This window comes from Aspergillus versicolor (assembly GCF_001890125.1).
Source record: "Aspergillus versicolor CBS 583.65 unplaced genomic scaffold ASPVEscaffold_7, whole genome shotgun sequence".
Taxonomy (NCBI): Eukaryota; Fungi; Ascomycota; class Eurotiomycetes; order Eurotiales; family Aspergillaceae; genus Aspergillus; species Aspergillus versicolor.
The window spans coordinates 368,917-384,184 of NW_024467530.1; the positions used below are offsets into that span (position 1 = coordinate 368,917).

General features: G+C 52.2%; 7 protein-coding genes across 7 annotated transcripts; 4 read left to right on the top strand and 3 right to left on the bottom strand.

The window, feature by feature from the left end:
* Nucleotides 1-24: 24 nt before the first annotated feature.
* Nucleotides 25-1,992, bottom strand: ASPVEDRAFT_134892 (flavin-containing monooxygenase; the record flags this gene model as incomplete). Its single annotated transcript, XM_040807178.1, has 1 exon — nucleotides 25-1,992. One exon carries the CDS (start codon nucleotides 1,990-1,992, stop codon nucleotides 25-27), a length of 1,968 nt encoding a protein of 655 aa, XP_040669764.1.
* A 924-nt stretch (nucleotides 1,993-2,916) lies between these two features.
* On the top strand, nucleotides 2,917-5,174 carry ASPVEDRAFT_43451 (uncharacterized protein). The gene has a single exon (XM_040812826.1). The coding sequence runs from the start codon at nucleotides 3,184-3,186 to the stop codon at nucleotides 5,056-5,058; it is 1,875 nt and encodes a 624-aa protein (XP_040669765.1). The 5' UTR covers nucleotides 2,917-3,183; the 3' UTR covers nucleotides 5,059-5,174.
* Nucleotides 5,175-5,762: 588 nt separating this feature from the next.
* Nucleotides 5,763-6,744, top strand: ASPVEDRAFT_43452 (uncharacterized protein). The gene is made up of 2 exons (XM_040812827.1): nucleotides 5,763-5,941; nucleotides 5,988-6,744. The coding sequence occupies exons 1-2, from the start codon at nucleotides 5,780-5,782 to the stop codon at nucleotides 6,597-6,599; spliced, it is 774 nt and encodes a 257-aa protein (XP_040669766.1). The 5' UTR covers nucleotides 5,763-5,779; the 3' UTR covers nucleotides 6,600-6,744.
* A 277-nt stretch (nucleotides 6,745-7,021) lies between these two features.
* On the bottom strand, nucleotides 7,022-8,660 carry ASPVEDRAFT_195922 (uncharacterized protein). The gene is made up of 2 exons (XM_040809199.1): nucleotides 8,640-8,660; nucleotides 7,022-8,589 (listed from the first exon to the last, which is right to left on the bottom strand). The coding sequence occupies exon 2, from the start codon at nucleotides 8,573-8,575 to the stop codon at nucleotides 7,139-7,141; it is 1,437 nt and encodes a 478-aa protein (XP_040669767.1). The 5' UTR covers nucleotides 8,576-8,589; nucleotides 8,640-8,660; the 3' UTR covers nucleotides 7,022-7,138.
* Nucleotides 8,661-10,160: 1,500 nt separating this feature from the next.
* On the bottom strand, nucleotides 10,161-11,813 carry ASPVEDRAFT_195926 (uncharacterized protein; the record flags this gene model as incomplete). Its single annotated transcript, XM_040809200.1, has 4 exons — nucleotides 11,297-11,813; nucleotides 10,830-11,246; nucleotides 10,599-10,783; nucleotides 10,161-10,551 (listed from the first exon to the last, which is right to left on the bottom strand). Exons 1-4 carry the CDS (start codon nucleotides 11,699-11,701, stop codon nucleotides 10,161-10,163), a joined length of 1,398 nt encoding a protein of 465 aa, XP_040669768.1. The 5' UTR covers nucleotides 11,702-11,813.
* A 207-nt stretch (nucleotides 11,814-12,020) lies between these two features.
* Nucleotides 12,021-13,138, top strand: ASPVEDRAFT_764212 (uncharacterized protein). Its single transcript, XM_040816349.1, has one exon. The coding sequence runs from the start codon at nucleotides 12,324-12,326 to the stop codon at nucleotides 12,918-12,920; it is 597 nt and encodes a 198-aa protein (XP_040669769.1). The 5' UTR covers nucleotides 12,021-12,323; the 3' UTR covers nucleotides 12,921-13,138.
* ASPVEDRAFT_63516 (uncharacterized protein) lies at nucleotides 13,002-14,934 on the top strand. Its single transcript, XM_040815683.1, has 6 exons — nucleotides 13,002-13,488; nucleotides 13,540-13,775; nucleotides 13,823-14,016; nucleotides 14,061-14,403; nucleotides 14,449-14,569; nucleotides 14,620-14,934. The coding sequence occupies exons 1-6, from the start codon at nucleotides 13,356-13,358 to the stop codon at nucleotides 14,817-14,819; spliced, it is 1,227 nt and encodes a 408-aa protein (XP_040669770.1). The 5' UTR covers nucleotides 13,002-13,355; the 3' UTR covers nucleotides 14,820-14,934.
* Nucleotides 14,935-15,268: the final 334 nt, after the last annotated feature.

Below are 15,268 nucleotides of genomic sequence, written 5' to 3' on the forward strand. Positions count from 1 at the left end.
GGCATCAATTTAGAACGACATACATCACAGTCGAGCCTGAACCTGTCTAGCTGGCTCAATAGATAGCCCTTTCAAAGAGCCCTCCTCCCGCCAGCCCTCTATATATCTAAGGAAAGACGCCGCCCCTTCTGACCATGTCACACCCTTTGCCCGCTTCTGCTTCTCATTCGGGTCCGTGATATTCACACTATCTCCATGGCTGTTAAAGTATCCCGGAGTACAACCAGCGAGGACAGAAAAGAACGGGGCCCGCTCTAATATCTCCGCAGTGTGAGCCTCTTCAGCCTCGCGAGTCACCTCAATGATAGCCCTATTCCCCGGCCCAACCCGCCTCTCCCCTTCCGCAATCATATACGCTATATGCCTCGCTATCAACCCCAGCATGAAGATGTTGTTCCCGGTTATAGTAGCCTGGCTTGTCCCGGAGAAAAACAGATTCGGGAATCCATTGGTCGCGTAGCCATGTAGCGCAGCTGCGCCATTAGCTTGCCATTTATCGTCTAGACTCTGTCCATTGCGACCGGTTACATTAACCCCAGTGCGTACGGCGGGACTCCCACTTCCTGCTGTTGGTACTCGGTATCCGGTGCCGAAGATTATGATGTCCACTGGGTACTCTTTGTTGCCTACGACGATTCCGGTCGGTGTGATGTTGGACGGCCCTTTTCCGTCTGTGTCAACTAGATGGACGTTTGGTCGGTTGAAGGTCTCCAGGTAGGTGTCGCTGAATGTCGGGCGCTTGCACCACGAGGGATACCAGGGTTTGAGCTTTGCGGCTGTGGCTGGATCTTTGACAACCTGGTCAATCCGAGCTCGAATCGCTTCCATATGCGGTAGGTCGAGAGCATGGAATCTGTCAGAGTGCTTTTCAAGGTTTTCTGGCGTTGGATCCAGGGGTCTGTTGTTGGGAGAACCAACTATAGCCGAATATGCCGGCATGTCAGTCCATCCGTCGTTAACCAGGTTTTCCAGATCTGGTGGTGCCGAGTTCGTAATGAATATGTTCAGGTTCAACTGTCGGCTGTACTGCCATCCTTTCTGACCAGCGATCTTACTGTTGAAATGGTCGAGCTCTGTCGGGCGCTGACCGCGGGGTTTCACGTATGCCGGTGTGCGCTGTATAACATATAGTTCTTTTGCAAATTTCGCAACCTCTGGAATTGTTCCAATGGCCGTCGCAGCTGTTCCGACAACTGCAACCCTCTTGCCCTTGAGGCCGGTGAGCTCTTGGCTAGACTGCGAGCCGCCAGAGACGGCATAGTTCCACCGCGCAGTATGGAATATGGACCCTGAAAAGGACAATAAGCCTGGAATACGCGGAATCTGAGGCCGAGTCAGAACCCCTGCAGCCAGATAAACATACTGCGCGCGGAATGTCCGTTTAATCGGATCTTCATTCCCACGGCGCTCCACGCTGTTGATAATCCAGAGCTGCGACCGGTCATCCCATTCCACGCTCTCAATATCAGTTCGAAAGAGCGTCTTATCCTCCAGATTCCACTTCTGCGCAATACGCTCGGCATGCTCACGGATCTCTTGTCCCGGGGCGTACTTATGGCTAGGTATATACCCCGTCTGCTCCAGCAGCGGCAGGTACACATAACTCTCAACATCGCAGTGCAGACCAGGGAATCGATTCCAGTACCAAGTCCCACCGAATCCTCCCGCTGCATCGACAAGGCGAATCTCATCGGCTGTGGCTATTCCATCGTCGATTAATCGAACCGCATACTGGAGGCCGCCAAAGCCTGCCCCTAGAACGAAGAAGCGATAAGTGGCGTTACTGTGAATGGGAGATTGCTTCGAGTTTAAGGCGGAATGGTCAACCCAGGGATCTTCAGCCAGAGCTCGCAGTCGTGCTTCGTCTGTCTGTGTAAGCTGGAGGAACTGCGAGGAACCTTCGGGCTTGAGACGCTTGTTGGCCTCTTCGGCGTATCGCTTTCGAATGGCGTCGAGCTTTTTGCTGTCGACCACGGGAGGTTGAGATGCCATGGTTTCTTTGCCTTGGGATTTGGTGATTGTTTAGAATCTTTCCTTCCGATGTGGACAGTCTGTATTTAAATGAGGGGTTGATGACGCGACCAGTAGACGGAAAGACGCTATACATGACACCAACGATGAAGCAAAGGGCGCCATAATTGAGCCATCGCGGTGCAGTAAGCTGTCTTGCAGCTTCTCCAACTCGGCATTGCGCCATATGCCCAGCATGCTTATATATCATACAGATGGTGTAAAGACAGATCCTTCTAATTATCACCTTTTATATAATTGTATAACCAATTTCCAATGGAAGACTCGAAAGCCCTAGAACACTTTGTATATATATACTCTCCTCTTAATATACTCCCAGTTCAGCCATGCACTGTATATATAATAACAAACCCCATCTACCGCTTCTAAGGTGAAATTCTTAGCGACAGAACTTAAACCTGCAATTTTCTTCAATATCGACCTGGTTAGGCTCTATCTCTAATAGAAGTCTGCTTCATGAATATTGATATTGAGGTATGCCACCACATGGTGAGAGCACAGCCAGCAGCTTTAAATTAATAACTGGCCCACTCTGCTGATCAGTGGAGATGGCGCTCGGCTGGAACAGTCCTTCATTGCTTGTCCGGAGCGGATCCATGTCAATGCGACGCCATCTCCACTCTCATTGAACAGATGCGACGCCCATTCTTGCGCGTCATGATGAGCCAATGCTCTCCTGTTCTGCCGTCTCCGGAATGTGTCGGCGTCCAGGACCACGTTTCCAGCGTGCAGTCTGCACGAGCCACAAAGTCAATTTTCTTTCTACGGAGAAATTGCTGCCAGGTTCACCCGTCCGCCTGGTCCACCAGAACACAAATGGCCCTGCTCCTAGTCGGCAGGCTGCACTGCATTTTGTATTATCCCTTCTTCCACCGCTAGTCGTGCAGTGACAGTTTCGTATGATGGACCGGTGGGCCTTCACCAGCTCTGATTCGCATACGGCACAGCCATCTTCAATATGCGTCCCAGTCAACTGATAATCCACAGCCCATGACCTCATCCTTCATTGGCCGTCCATTATCAAGAACGATAGGTGGAGAGACTGGCAAGCCCCTGCCGCTGAGCCGCCAACTCGCCAACTTCTGAGTTGCACTTGCCCACGAGCTGGCGGACTTGTCTTCTCTTCTCCCCTTACACACGAATAGTCTCGCCATGCTTTGGGCAAGGCTGGGCCGGTACAATCTACTGGCCGGTGTGGCCTTCCTGGCCTTTCTGTCCATTCTCATGACCATCTTTGTCTTCCGACTATACTCTGACGAAGGCACACTCACCCTCGCACCCTCAGGAGACAGCAGCGGCAGTACCAGCCCCCCTCCGAGCCACGATGACCTTGACGATGCCCCCCCGATGAAGCACCGGATCGACTGGCTGATCCATGACGCCGAGCGAGAATGGGAGCGTCTGCTCCTACAGCGGTCGCATCGACTCGAGGACGCCGCCAGACAATATCGCAAGCGACGAAACCGCCACCCGCCGCCGGGGTTCGATACATGGTTCGCGTTCGCGCAGGAAAAGAATGCTACAATAATCGAGGACCTCTTCGACCAGATATACATCGATATCAGCCCGTACTGGGCACTGCGACCACAGGAAATGCGCCGCAGGGCTGCTGGATGGGACCCCCGAATCGTCCTGCGCAACCACACACTGACTGGAGTCGGCAGCACTGGGCCTGGATGGATGGACGGATGGTCGGATCTGATATCAACCATCGCGCAGTTTCTCCCAGATATGGACATTCCGCTCAATGGGATGGATGAACCTCGTCTGATAATCCCATGGGAAAACCTCACCGAATCCATCGCCCAAGACCGCGCCAACCAACTCTTCATCCCCTCCGAAGCCGCCGTAGACGAATACATGACCCTTCCTCCCTTCGACCCCGAGAACCCCCCAGAGAATGCAATGCCCCCATTCATAGGCGCGGACCACGCTTTCTGGGAGATTATGCGCCACGCCTGTCCCCCCGAAAGCCCCGGGCGCACGAGCAACATCGCCAAACTGGACTTCGAACACCCGCCCGCTGAATTCTACCACTACCGCAACTTCTCCAGCACGGGCTACGTCGAGGACTTTGAGCGGTCAAAGGATCCCTGCTGGCGCGCAGAGCTCCAAGCCCTGCACGGCTCCTTTATCGAACCGCTCTCGATATCGACATCGCACGAACTCGTCCCTCTGTTCGGCGGGTCAAAGCTCACCGTCAACAACGAGATCCTGATTCCTCCGGTGATGTACTGGGCGGATAACCCGCTGTTCTCCGGCGGAGCAGACCACGGCGGCCCCTGGGCAGAGAAACAGGACGGTGTCGTATGGCGCGGGATCGCCAGCGGTGGCCGGAATCGCCCAGATACCTGGACAGGATACCAGCGGCACCGACTGCTGTCTATGCTGAACGGGACACAGGTGGCGCAGACAGACGGCTCCTCTTCGCACGGTGTCAACTTCCGGCAGCCAAACTATGAGTACTATGACGTCTGGGCCGGTCTTGACAACAACCTACCCCAGTGGCTCGACGAACACGCCGACACAGGGTTCCTCGACCTCGTCTGCTCGCCGGATTATCCAGGTGCGGCGCCTCACTGCCCATACACTGACCCGTACTACACCCTCGTCGCCGGAATCCCAATGAACGAGATGTTCAACTACAAATACCTCCCCGACGTCGACGGGAACTCGTTCAGCGGGCGATACCGCGGGTTCTTACTCTCCACGTCCTTGCCCATCAAGGCGACCGTGTACAAGGAGTGGCACGATACGCGACTGATTCCGTGGGCGCACTTTGTACCGATGGATTCACTGTATATGGACCTCTACGGGATCTTGAGCTATTTCATCGGATATGGAGAGCATGCCGGGCACGATGCCCAGGCGGAGAAGATCGCGATGAACGGGAAGCGCTGGGCTGAAGAGGTTCTACGCCCGGAGGATATGCAGGTCTATATGCTCAGGTTGCTGCTGGAGTATGCGCGGTTGAGTGATGATAGACGGGATAAACTCGCTTATGTGGGCGATATGGGCGAGACATGATTATTCAATAGGACTGTTGTATTATTATATTTAATCTGACTCGTTAGCACAACTCGTATATAAGTCTTATTGTGAGGTCGAGTTCCACAGTGGGTTTGGCTTATGCACGTCGCCATTTCGATGCCCGCCGAAATAAGCCAAGTAGAATGCCATTGGCACTTGAACCAGGTAGCATTCTCACTCAGGCATCTAGCAGCGATCAGGCGATCAACCAGAGTAGGCTAGTTGGTCATAATGATGTACAGAAATAAGCTTATTTATAGCGTGGTCTTGGTTCCTGGCGAATTGCCCGGAATGTGTATCTGACACTTCTCCAACGATGTTGTAGAAAGCCCACGCTGGTGGTATGCTGATGCCCTAATTGAGTCAATGTATACCTACATGCAGTTATTCTGCAAACGCCTGACCTGTGCCGTATTCCTTGGTACCTCCCTTAATCTAGGTGTTGATGCTCAGGGACATTCCCTGAGGTGTTTATCTCTGTCGTCGAGTTTAGTTAGAAAAGCAAAGCTGTACCTCCCAATTCATTTCATCTACCGCACTCGCTGGAATATAAAGCCCAAGGTAAAGACAGAAGCCCCGCCGTGCTAAAACCAGAATTCCTGCCTACCTCGTATCGCTTCCATCGATAGCGAAATTTAAAATTAACCTCCTTGGCACTGCAGCCCCTGAAGATTTCAAGATTTCTTGATGAATTAATTCTACTGCTGTTGGCACCAAAATGCCAACCTTGCTAGATCTTCCCCACGAGATCCTTCTCTGGGTCTATCAAAGCTTGGACAACATCACCGATGCCCTTCACCTTGCCAAGTCATGCAAATTACTCTCCCACGTCTTTGACCGCCGCCCACAGAACCGCCGGAAAATCCTGCTCTCAATCACCGTAACAATTCCGAAATCCCACTGCCAAAGTATGCTAATCCATCCAGGATAACACGGAAGGGACTGAAAGCCCAGATAAAGCCTGGCTGGAAGACCACTTCGGCCCCGGTTCTCTGTGGCAACCCGACGAAAGCGAGTTCCCACCAGAACTCGCTGATGCAGCGACAAGGACTTTCCTAACCACCGTGGGGTTTCCTGTAATCGATCTTCGACGGACAGGCTATCACTCCACCCATTTATCGAAAGCGGAGCGTCGTCTAGAACCGTATGACTCGGATGAGCTGTATGGCCGACGAACACCGGATGACGACTCCCCTCGCACAGACTTTTGTTTCCATTTCGGGAGCGTGTGGGAGTGGATGGTGATGGTTGATGGAGAGAATGGGGAGGTATGTCTGTATGACCCTGGAGGTTGGGACCATGGAGCCGGGTATCAGGGGTTGGTTGCATTTTCGGTGGACATTTTTGCCATGCTGTTGGGGATGATGGCAGGGGTTGTAGAGGATCTGGATGCGGCAATGGATGTGTTTGGGGAGGATGAGGGGGAGGAGGTGCGTAGGGCTGTTCTGGATGCCTTGAGGGAGAGGATGGCCGAGTATGATTATTGTTTTTCTGAGGGATGCAAGTTCTGGGATGAGCTATTTGAGCATTTACTGTAGTAGCTAAATGATATAAGGCTTCTAGTATTGCAGTTGACTGGAAAAGCCATGGCCCTGGCTATGTGGAAGAGCTCTATAATAGCCAACAGTCCCCCCTAAGTGCAATTGGAAGAGATCAAATCCCTCAATTTGTACTAGATTCAGGCATCTTTAACCTAATTTTATATGATCTAGGTCAGACTTATATAGATTCAGATTACATTAGGTATTGATTCCAGGTGGACTATGCATGTCTAGTATAGAGGATTTGTTACATCCCATGCCAAGCTGATGATACCTTGTTGACTAGCTCACCACTACTCGGTTTGTTCCTATAAGATGCTGGACCAACTCTCGAGTACGAACTCTCCTCATTGCCTCCGCTATACTGTCCTGTCGGAGCATAGGTTGGGACGACTGCGAGTTATTCAGTATTGTAATCCATTGCTTTTATTACTATATACAGTAATATGGTTGTATTCAGCCGGTTATTCCTCGTTTATCCCAGCCCTTGGAGTGTGTATACCTTCAAATGCCAAACTCTATAAAATGGACAGCAGCTATGATAGATAATCCCCACAACGTGTAATACCAAGCTGCGAGACCAAAAACTCATTCACAAACTGACACTTCGGATCCTGGCGTTTCTGGATCTCCAAAAACTCCGGCAACTTCGGATACATCCCCCTCATGTACTCCGCATCCGGCGCATTCATCTTATTCCAGTGCGGGCGCGCATTATAAGTCTCACCAAACTTCGGCAAGAACTCATACGCAAGTTCCTGGTTCTGCCACAGCGTCTCAAAGCTATCATACTCCTGGATCCAGTCGATTTCGATAATACCAAAGATCCCACTGAGACTCGGGTCCAGGTTATACGTGTTCACAGGGGACAAGTACGTATCGTCACCACGCAGCGAGCGGTGCTGGATAACCATCTGCTTATTTGATGGCCCCGTCATGCGCGGTGTCTGTGACTGCTGGAATCTGGTATAATTCGCGGCAGCTTCGGCATAGTACTCGATAGGTAGGAAGTGCTCGATCTCGGCGTAGAAGCGGCTGTTGCAGATTCCCTGGGGAGGGCAGGAGACGGAGTCGCTGACTTCGTCGTAGCAGATGTATTCCTTCTTGCAGTCGCCGCAGCCGTTGGCGCAGTAGTTCAGGGTGCAGTTGCTGGCACCGGTGTAGTTGGTTGGCTCCCAGTAGGAGAGGAAGTAGGTAGGTTCTAGATCCCAGTTCTTTGTCTTCTCGTTCCAGTCGAAGTGTGGGCCCCAGACGGTCATGCGGTCGTGCTGTTTGTATAGTTGTGCGATTTGCTTGTACATCTGGTTGTAGTCGGAGGTGGCGTTCATGACCTTGGTGGTCTTTTTGACGCGGTAGGTAGGCTGGACCTTGATGGTCATCTCGGTGATGAGACCTAGTGCTCCGAGACTGATACGGAACGCTTTCAGCTCTTCGGGGGTACTCTCGTTGACGACACGGAGATTGCCCTGTGCATCCAAAACACGCAGTCCAACAATCTGGCTGGCGATGTTGCCCATGTTCGACCCGGAGCCATGTGTACCAGTCGAGGCAGCACCAACGAAGTTTTGAACACGCTCAACACCAAGGTGATTAAAGGACAGGTCATTTGCCTTGAGCTCCTGGGTAAGATCATCGACATCCCATCCAGCCCCGAAGGTCACAGTCATATTCTTCTTATCAATGTGGAGTTTCTTCAGGTTGACGAGCGAAACAATATAGGTAGGCTTTTTGGTCAGACTCTGGTCGACACACTGGGTAAGATTACCAAATCCATGACCGTTTCCGACGACTTTGATGTGAGAGCCTTCAGCGTATTGTTGTTGGAGGAAGTCCGCCGCTGCATCCTCATCTAGCGGTGCGATATACGCATCGGACTGGCAAGTGACCTCGAACTGCCAGTTGTACCAGCGGTAGGCAGAGCCGAAGACCGCGTGCAGTAGCAGTAGGAAGACAGCGGATTTGAAGCCGACCATTTTGGACAGGATAACTATTGCAAGTCAGAAAGAACTCGACAGTTGGGTGTTAACATCGACTGACATCTTGACAGGCCAGACAGGGTATACCGACAGCGGGAACAATGGGATGGAAAAAGGAAGAAACTCGATTGCAGGAGAAACCGCTAGATATATGAAACCGCCCACAGCGCCTGAGCCGTGCCCCTGTCCTACCCTTGCTCCCGGGATCGGATCATGCAAATGTCCATCCATCCCACATATCCACCACGGCCCACCGTGGATCTGACATTCTTCTTATCTAAAACTCAATCAGCCGGTCCCTGTTCTACTGGTAGACGCACAGAAAATCTTACATAAAACTGCACCGCAGCAAGATCTTGGTATTTAGCAAGACCAGGCTTTCCTCCTTGTACCACCTCACCGGGTCCTCTAACGGGCTTTCCATCCACAGCGGTCTGATCTGTGGATCAGCACGACGTGGGAATACGTACCTTGGACGACATCAGCAATCACAGATTGTCAGGGCAATCTTGGTGTTAGAGATTCCAAGGACGCCCTTCCGTAATTTTCCAGAGCCTTCTTCAGACCATATACTGTTTCAAGCATAGAACCACTGTCTTGAGCTGACTCCACGCGACCCACAATATCTCTTCACAGCAATATACCTACGACAGATGACAACCGGGCAGGCACAATTCCATAGCTGCATGCAAGTTGATTCAGAGACTGCTGTAAATTGGTACCCAGACAGGAGCCTGGGTGTGAAAGTGTGCAAAGATAAACCAGGATAGGCCACGACAGACGGCCTGATCTGATAAGATTTGGCACGCGGGACAATCAATGTGGACTCTGGATATCCCGCTCACCGGCCCTCAATGCCTCTCGACACTCTATGCAAGGGCTGTGGAGTGTCCGAAAACACAAATTCCGGATGACACACCGCAAAGTCTGAAAATATCGGCATGCCGGACACATCCCTGTCTCGGGATCCTCAGGATCAGGATCAGGAACAAATGCTTAGCCGCTTGCAGACCCACTGGCAGACTGGATGTTTTGGCGTGGAGCGAGTTTTGTCCGAGTTTCAGACGTCGCTGGCCTGCGGGCGATCGCACTCTCCGATGTCGCTGGTACCGCTGGATCGTACAAGAAGAGTCTTTGGATTTTAGGGGACCATTATGGATTATGGCGTTGTGTCACACATATATTTTAAGTATGCTGTGCAGTACTTATATTGTTCAAGCTTCAAATAGCAGGGTTATTCAATTTTCTTTTTCAAAATAGTTTCTCTCCAATTGATAGTTATTTAACAAATATACAACCAAACCCATCAGCTAGCGACCGTACGAATCTGAGTCGCAGCTTCCAATGTTGACTACCTAAATAATCGCACGTTCCTCTTAGAGACTGATCAGAGTATATCAATATTATTATTGCTTAAATATATAACAGACAGGCCTCGATATTATCCCTCATAGCAAGGGGAATTAGCTAAGTACAAAGAGACCGTCCAAGAAGCAACCACCCACCCCCACATTACATATATATGCACGGAGTATATCCCCGGCCCAACTACAGAGTCACTATAGACCGACTATGGCACACTCTAGTAGTAGAGCGGGTTCTCCGGGTCAGTAAAGTCAAAGACAACAACAGAGTGCGGCTTGGCACCACCACGGTTGGCAAACTCGCGGCTGAAGTCGATGCTGCGGTTGAAGCTCAAGCTGCCGTCGTCGAGGATATCGATGTACAGCGCGTGGAAGTCAGCGGGGGTGTTGATGAGGCCGATCTCGCCGGTCTGCACGAAGTAGTCGGTCACGGCGACGTGCTTCTGGTCGGGGGTCACCTTGATGTAGTGAGGGCCGATGGTGGGCTGGTCCTCGTCGGGGTCGTCAAGGCGCTTGACGTTGTTGAGGTCGCTGATGTCGAGGGCGGCGATGTGGTTGGCGGTCGTCAGGGTGAGGTAGATGTATTTGCCGTCTTGGGTGATGTCGGTGCTGTTCTTGTTAGTATTTTATATCTGAATATGATGTGGTGAACTTACTAGATGGCGGTGGTGTCACGGGCCTTAGGGCCGAGGTCGTACAGCAGCTCAGTGACACCGGGCTTGCCGTGCTCGTCCTTGCGCTCGGGGTAGATGATCCAGACCTGGCCGAGGTGGACGGCCGTGGCGAGAGCAGCGCCTTCCTTGTTGCCGGGGATGAACTTGACGTCCTGGATACCACCTCCCTGTTGAGGGTTAGCATGACGTCTAGGTGTGTTTGGGTAGACATACCTCAGGAATGGTGATGGTGTTGAGGATATGCTTGGTGTCCAAGTCCCACAGACGGAGAGTGTTGGCACGGCGGATACCAGTGCTAGGTTTCAGGATACTGATGGGCTCGACAAAGTCCGAGGTGAGGATGAACTTCCTCTCCCAGTCGATGGAGAGACCGTGGGGGGAGAACTGCTCGCCAAGAATGTTGAGCAGGCCGTCGACGTCCTCGGGCCACTCGTGGATGATGTTGAAGTCCTCGTCGGTTTCGACGAGACGGCCGGGGGAGGTTCCGACAGCAGAGCCCATGTAGGTGATGTAGAAACCGCCATCGGGCTTTGCGCGGATCTCGTCGGCAATGGACGACAGGATAGCACGGTTGCTCTTCTTGAACTTGGGGCGGTAGGGGTTGCTGGTGTCGAAGTAGAAGGCAGTGTCCTGGATGTGTTAGGCATGCTCAGAGGATACAGTGCATGGCAGGGACATACCTGTGTCTTCAGCAGGGACAGGAGACCACCTCCAATCAAGGTCTTGCCGTCAAGAGACGGTCCCAAGTGGTGAGGGTCATTGCCACTGGAGGGCACATCGGTGATCCAGAGCAGGGTGCCAAAGGTGTCATCGTCCAGACTGTAGGTGGCAAGGAAGTCCTTGTGCTGCTTGTCACCAGCACCAGTCCAGAAGTAACCAATCTTCTTGGGCTTGATGTCACTGGCAGTGAAGGGGGGGCTGTCCACAGCCGCAGTGGGGACCTGCAGGATGGGAAGAGGGGGGACAATGTTGTTCAGGGCCTCAGTCACACCGGGAATGTGCGGAATCAGCGGAGGCAGCGAGATCGAAAGGGCCTGCCCGAGGGAGACCAGGGGGATCAGGTTGACAAGAGAAGTCGACTTCATCTTGACGGCCAATGAACGACTGTATATATACAACGAACAAGGATGGAGGGAACAAGGATGAAGCAAGAAGGAATGGAAGGACCCTTGGGCTGATGATCTGAGAAGATTTGAGCAGATTATCGAGGGAGATGCCCTTTATAAGCCTTTCGTTGGCCCTCTGTCTATTCTGAATCTGCATGTTCTTTCTCCCTCTCCATGGACATCTGTTTGTTGTTCGACATTCCATCAACAGAGCACGCAAAGTCGATAGTCCCTGATGGCGATTTCCGGGATTCGGTCGATGTGTCTTGAGTAATGTCGATCGACTGGCAGGTCTACCGTATCCGGGAATAATGCAGCCATCAACCTGTTTGCCGGCTTAATGTGATGGGCGCTGTGCAGCGCTCTGCCATTGCCTCGACAGCCTCAGCAATAGCGTGATCCCCCACACTAGCAGTCATCTGGGCAATGGGCGTGCGTTCCGGGGACGAACGCTCTGATCATCTTGGGATGTCGTGATTCAGGCTAGAGACACGGCAGGGATAGCTCAGCACCGTACGATGGGAACTGAGATAGCTCTTCTTGGCTATGCCGGCATGACAATGCCTAAGACGAAAGCAGAAAATGCTTTCACGCGGTTTACATGAGGTTTGTCATATCCATGACGAATACGAATGATTTAGTGCAGAGGGAAAGCAGCCGCGAGGCAGTCCCCAGGTACACAACAGACAGGCAGAGTATCCGTAGTTGGACCCTGCGCCCTGGAGAGGATCGTCGCCCAGAACCGGGATATTACCAGCTTTCAGGGTCGATGAACCGTGCTGTGAGGAGTTCGTGGTCCGGCAAGGGTGGCAACTGGCAAGCCCTAGTTAGTGGCCTTGGGTGGGACAAGCTTCGCTGCAAGCTCTCGCCCTGGACCTGCCGTGCCTGGTTCCTGCGCGCTGGACTTGCCACTGCCAGGAACAGGCTAACCGGTCTGAGAACGGGAATCCTCGCCGTCTGTAGTGTTTCTCGTGCATGTCGTATACCAGTCATACGGCAGTCGCGGGCTCCACGCGGCGTCGGGATTCAACTTGCAGGGCAGATGCAGGGAACAGAGTTCAATAAAGATGAACAAGAATCGTCGAAGAATAACACCATCCGCGCTGCCAAGGCGCTTGCCAGGCGAGGCCCCTCCGATCGGAGGGCTAAACCAGCACTAACGCGGGGACCAGCGAGTGCCAAGGGCAGGGTTGTATAACGACATGCTTGGCATCATGGTGACATCGCCCGCGACGCAAGGCTCAGGATCCTGTCCACCACGATCGACTGCCTCGGATAGCGTCATTCTGTACTCCTCATTCTTGGCTTGTTGATCGCCCGCTCATTACTCAAATTTGTCATGGTGTGAGCTGCCCACGAACCGGTTTGGCAGCCACATCCAACGAGCATCCCTTCATTTGAGTTGCCTCTCGTGTCGATCCAATTTCGGGGTTTGCATATTTCAGCAGTCGTCAACTCAGATACAGATGTTGTGATTCTTGCAGCTCTTGCTCTCATTCTTCAGGCCAGGAACCGAGTCAGCGTAAATACTGGTCAATCGCCCAAAGCAGCAGCCAAGAACTCACCGCGCATCCTATATATCTGTTCAAGTTGGGTCCCTCTGCATTGTTGATTTAACAAAGGAACCGTCACAATGCATTCCAAGCTTCTCCTTCTACTTGCTTCCGTCCCCTCTCTGCTGGCCACCCCCTCGCCTGTCAAGCGTGAGGCCGGGTTCCCCAGTGGCCAGCCCATTGATGGCAAAGGCAAGGGCGCTCCTATCCTTGGTAAGTCACTATTCCGTCTGTCAATCTACGACTGTCTAACATGAATGGCAGGTGGTACCAACCACGCCATCGACCTTCAGAACCCCGATAACCTCGGTGCGCAGTCCGTCGACCACGGCGCCGTCCCCAACCTGAAATGGAGTTTCTCCGACTCAAAGACCAACATCTTCCCTGGTGGTTGGACTCGGGAGCAGGTCGTCACAGACCTGCCTCAAAGTACCGACATCGCCGGTGCCCAGCAGCATCTGATCAAGGGTGCCATCCGAGAGCTTCACTGGCACCGAGTGGTACGTATAACGCATGAAGTGTTCGACTGATGTTAACGGTGATACAGGCTGAATGGGGTTTCGTCTATGAAGGCTCCCTTCTCCTGTCTGCTGTTGACGAGAACGGCGGCTGGACAACCGAGATCTTGAATACCGGTGATATCTGGTACTTCCCCAAGGGTGTTGCCCACAACGTTCAGGGCTTGGATGACCAGAACGAGTATCTCCTTGTGTTTGACGATGGTGACTTTGAGAAGATCGGGTGAGTCACTGTCCCTTCTACACAGACACCAGCTAACCGACCAGAACCACCTTCATGGTCGACGACTGGGTGCAGCACGTTCCTCGCGACATCCTGGCCAAGAACTTTAACGTCAGCGAGTCTGTCTTTGAGAACGTCCCTGAGAAGTTCCCCTACATCCTCAACGGAACAGTCCCCAAGGAGGCACAGACCGCTCCCCAGGGTACCCTGAAGGGCAACGCCTCTTATGTGTACCACACCTATGACCACCCTTCAGAGCCTGTTCCAGGACACGGTGGTACCTTCCGTCGCATTGACTCTACCAACTTCCCCATCTCCAAGACTATTGCTGCCACTATTGTCGAGCTTGAGCCCAAGGGTCTCCGTGAGCTCCACTGGCACCCTAACGTACGTCTCCTCCCTGAATGTAAAGTCAACTGCTAATTATTCCAGGCTGAGGAATGGCTCTACTTCCACAAGGGCACTGCCCGCGCCAGTGTCTTCATTGGCGACTCCAAGTCCCGAACCTTTGACTTCTCCGCTGGTGACACTGCCGTCTTCCCTGACAACTCCGGCAAGTCTTACTTAACCTCGTACATCACCTCCACTAATTATATTCCATAGGCCACTACATCGAGAACACCTCCGACACCGAGAAGCTCGTGTGGCTTGAATTCTACAAGAGCGACCGCGTCGCCGATATCTCCCTCGCGCAGTGGCTCGCCCTTACTCCCCCCGAGACCGTTGCCAACGTGCTCAAGATCGACATCAAGTTCGTCGAGCAGATCAAGAAGCAGAAGCAGGTTCTCCTCCCGGGCAAATAGAGTTGCAACAAGCAGACTGCGAGTTCGCTGGCTAGTCCGTTGCGTGTTGGGTGGATATAATTCTAATGTTTATATATCATATACGTAGTTACTTTCTACCGGCTGAAGAGTCGACCGTTACTTAATTTCATTAATGTTTACAATTTATCAATATTGCCTTGTTCTTGTAAATTTCTGTCCTGTGAATATTGAGTCAAGCAAGTTGGACAGCCCAGGCAGACTCGAGAATGTACTATCCCATATTTGCCGGAAAGAGCTGCCTGACCCCCATAGCCTTTGGTCCAGCGGTATAGCGTTTCCTCAATATTCACCTTGTAAAGATTTTCTTGGGTCCTAGAATACATAGATAATATTATTATCGTAGTGCAATGCGTGGATATTTCTTTTTAATTTCTAATTTGTTGTTTAGTCAGTTCGTGCAATACGTGGTAATATATATATCTTAACTC

Excerpts from the sequence above, each read along its gene's own strand:
- ASPVEDRAFT_63516 (XM_040815683.1), top strand. The coding sequence starts at position 13,356 with ATGCATTCCAAGCTTCTCCTTCTACTTGCTTCCGTCCCCTCTCTGCTG. Across the intron at positions 13,489-13,539 it reads CAAGGGCGCTCCTATCCTTG|GTGGTACCAACCACGCCATC; the intron begins GTAAGTCACTAT and ends CATGAATGGCAG. Across the intron at positions 14,017-14,060 it reads GGTGACTTTGAGAAGATCGG|AACCACCTTCATGGTCGACG; the intron begins GTGAGTCACTGT and ends CTAACCGACCAG.
- ASPVEDRAFT_764212 (XM_040816349.1), top strand. The coding sequence starts at position 12,324 with ATGAGGTTTGTCATATCCATGACGAATACGAATGATTTAGTGCAGAGG.
- ASPVEDRAFT_43452 (XM_040812827.1), top strand. The coding sequence starts at position 5,780 with ATGCCAACCTTGCTAGATCTTCCCCACGAGATCCTTCTCTGGGTCTAT. Across the intron at positions 5,942-5,987 it reads AAATCCTGCTCTCAATCACC|GATAACACGGAAGGGACTGA; the intron begins GTAACAATTCCG and ends TAATCCATCCAG.
- ASPVEDRAFT_195922 (XM_040809199.1), bottom strand. The coding sequence starts at position 8,575 with ATGGTCGGCTTCAAATCCGCTGTCTTCCTACTGCTACTGCACGCGGTC.
- ASPVEDRAFT_43451 (XM_040812826.1), top strand. The coding sequence starts at position 3,184 with ATGCTTTGGGCAAGGCTGGGCCGGTACAATCTACTGGCCGGTGTGGCC.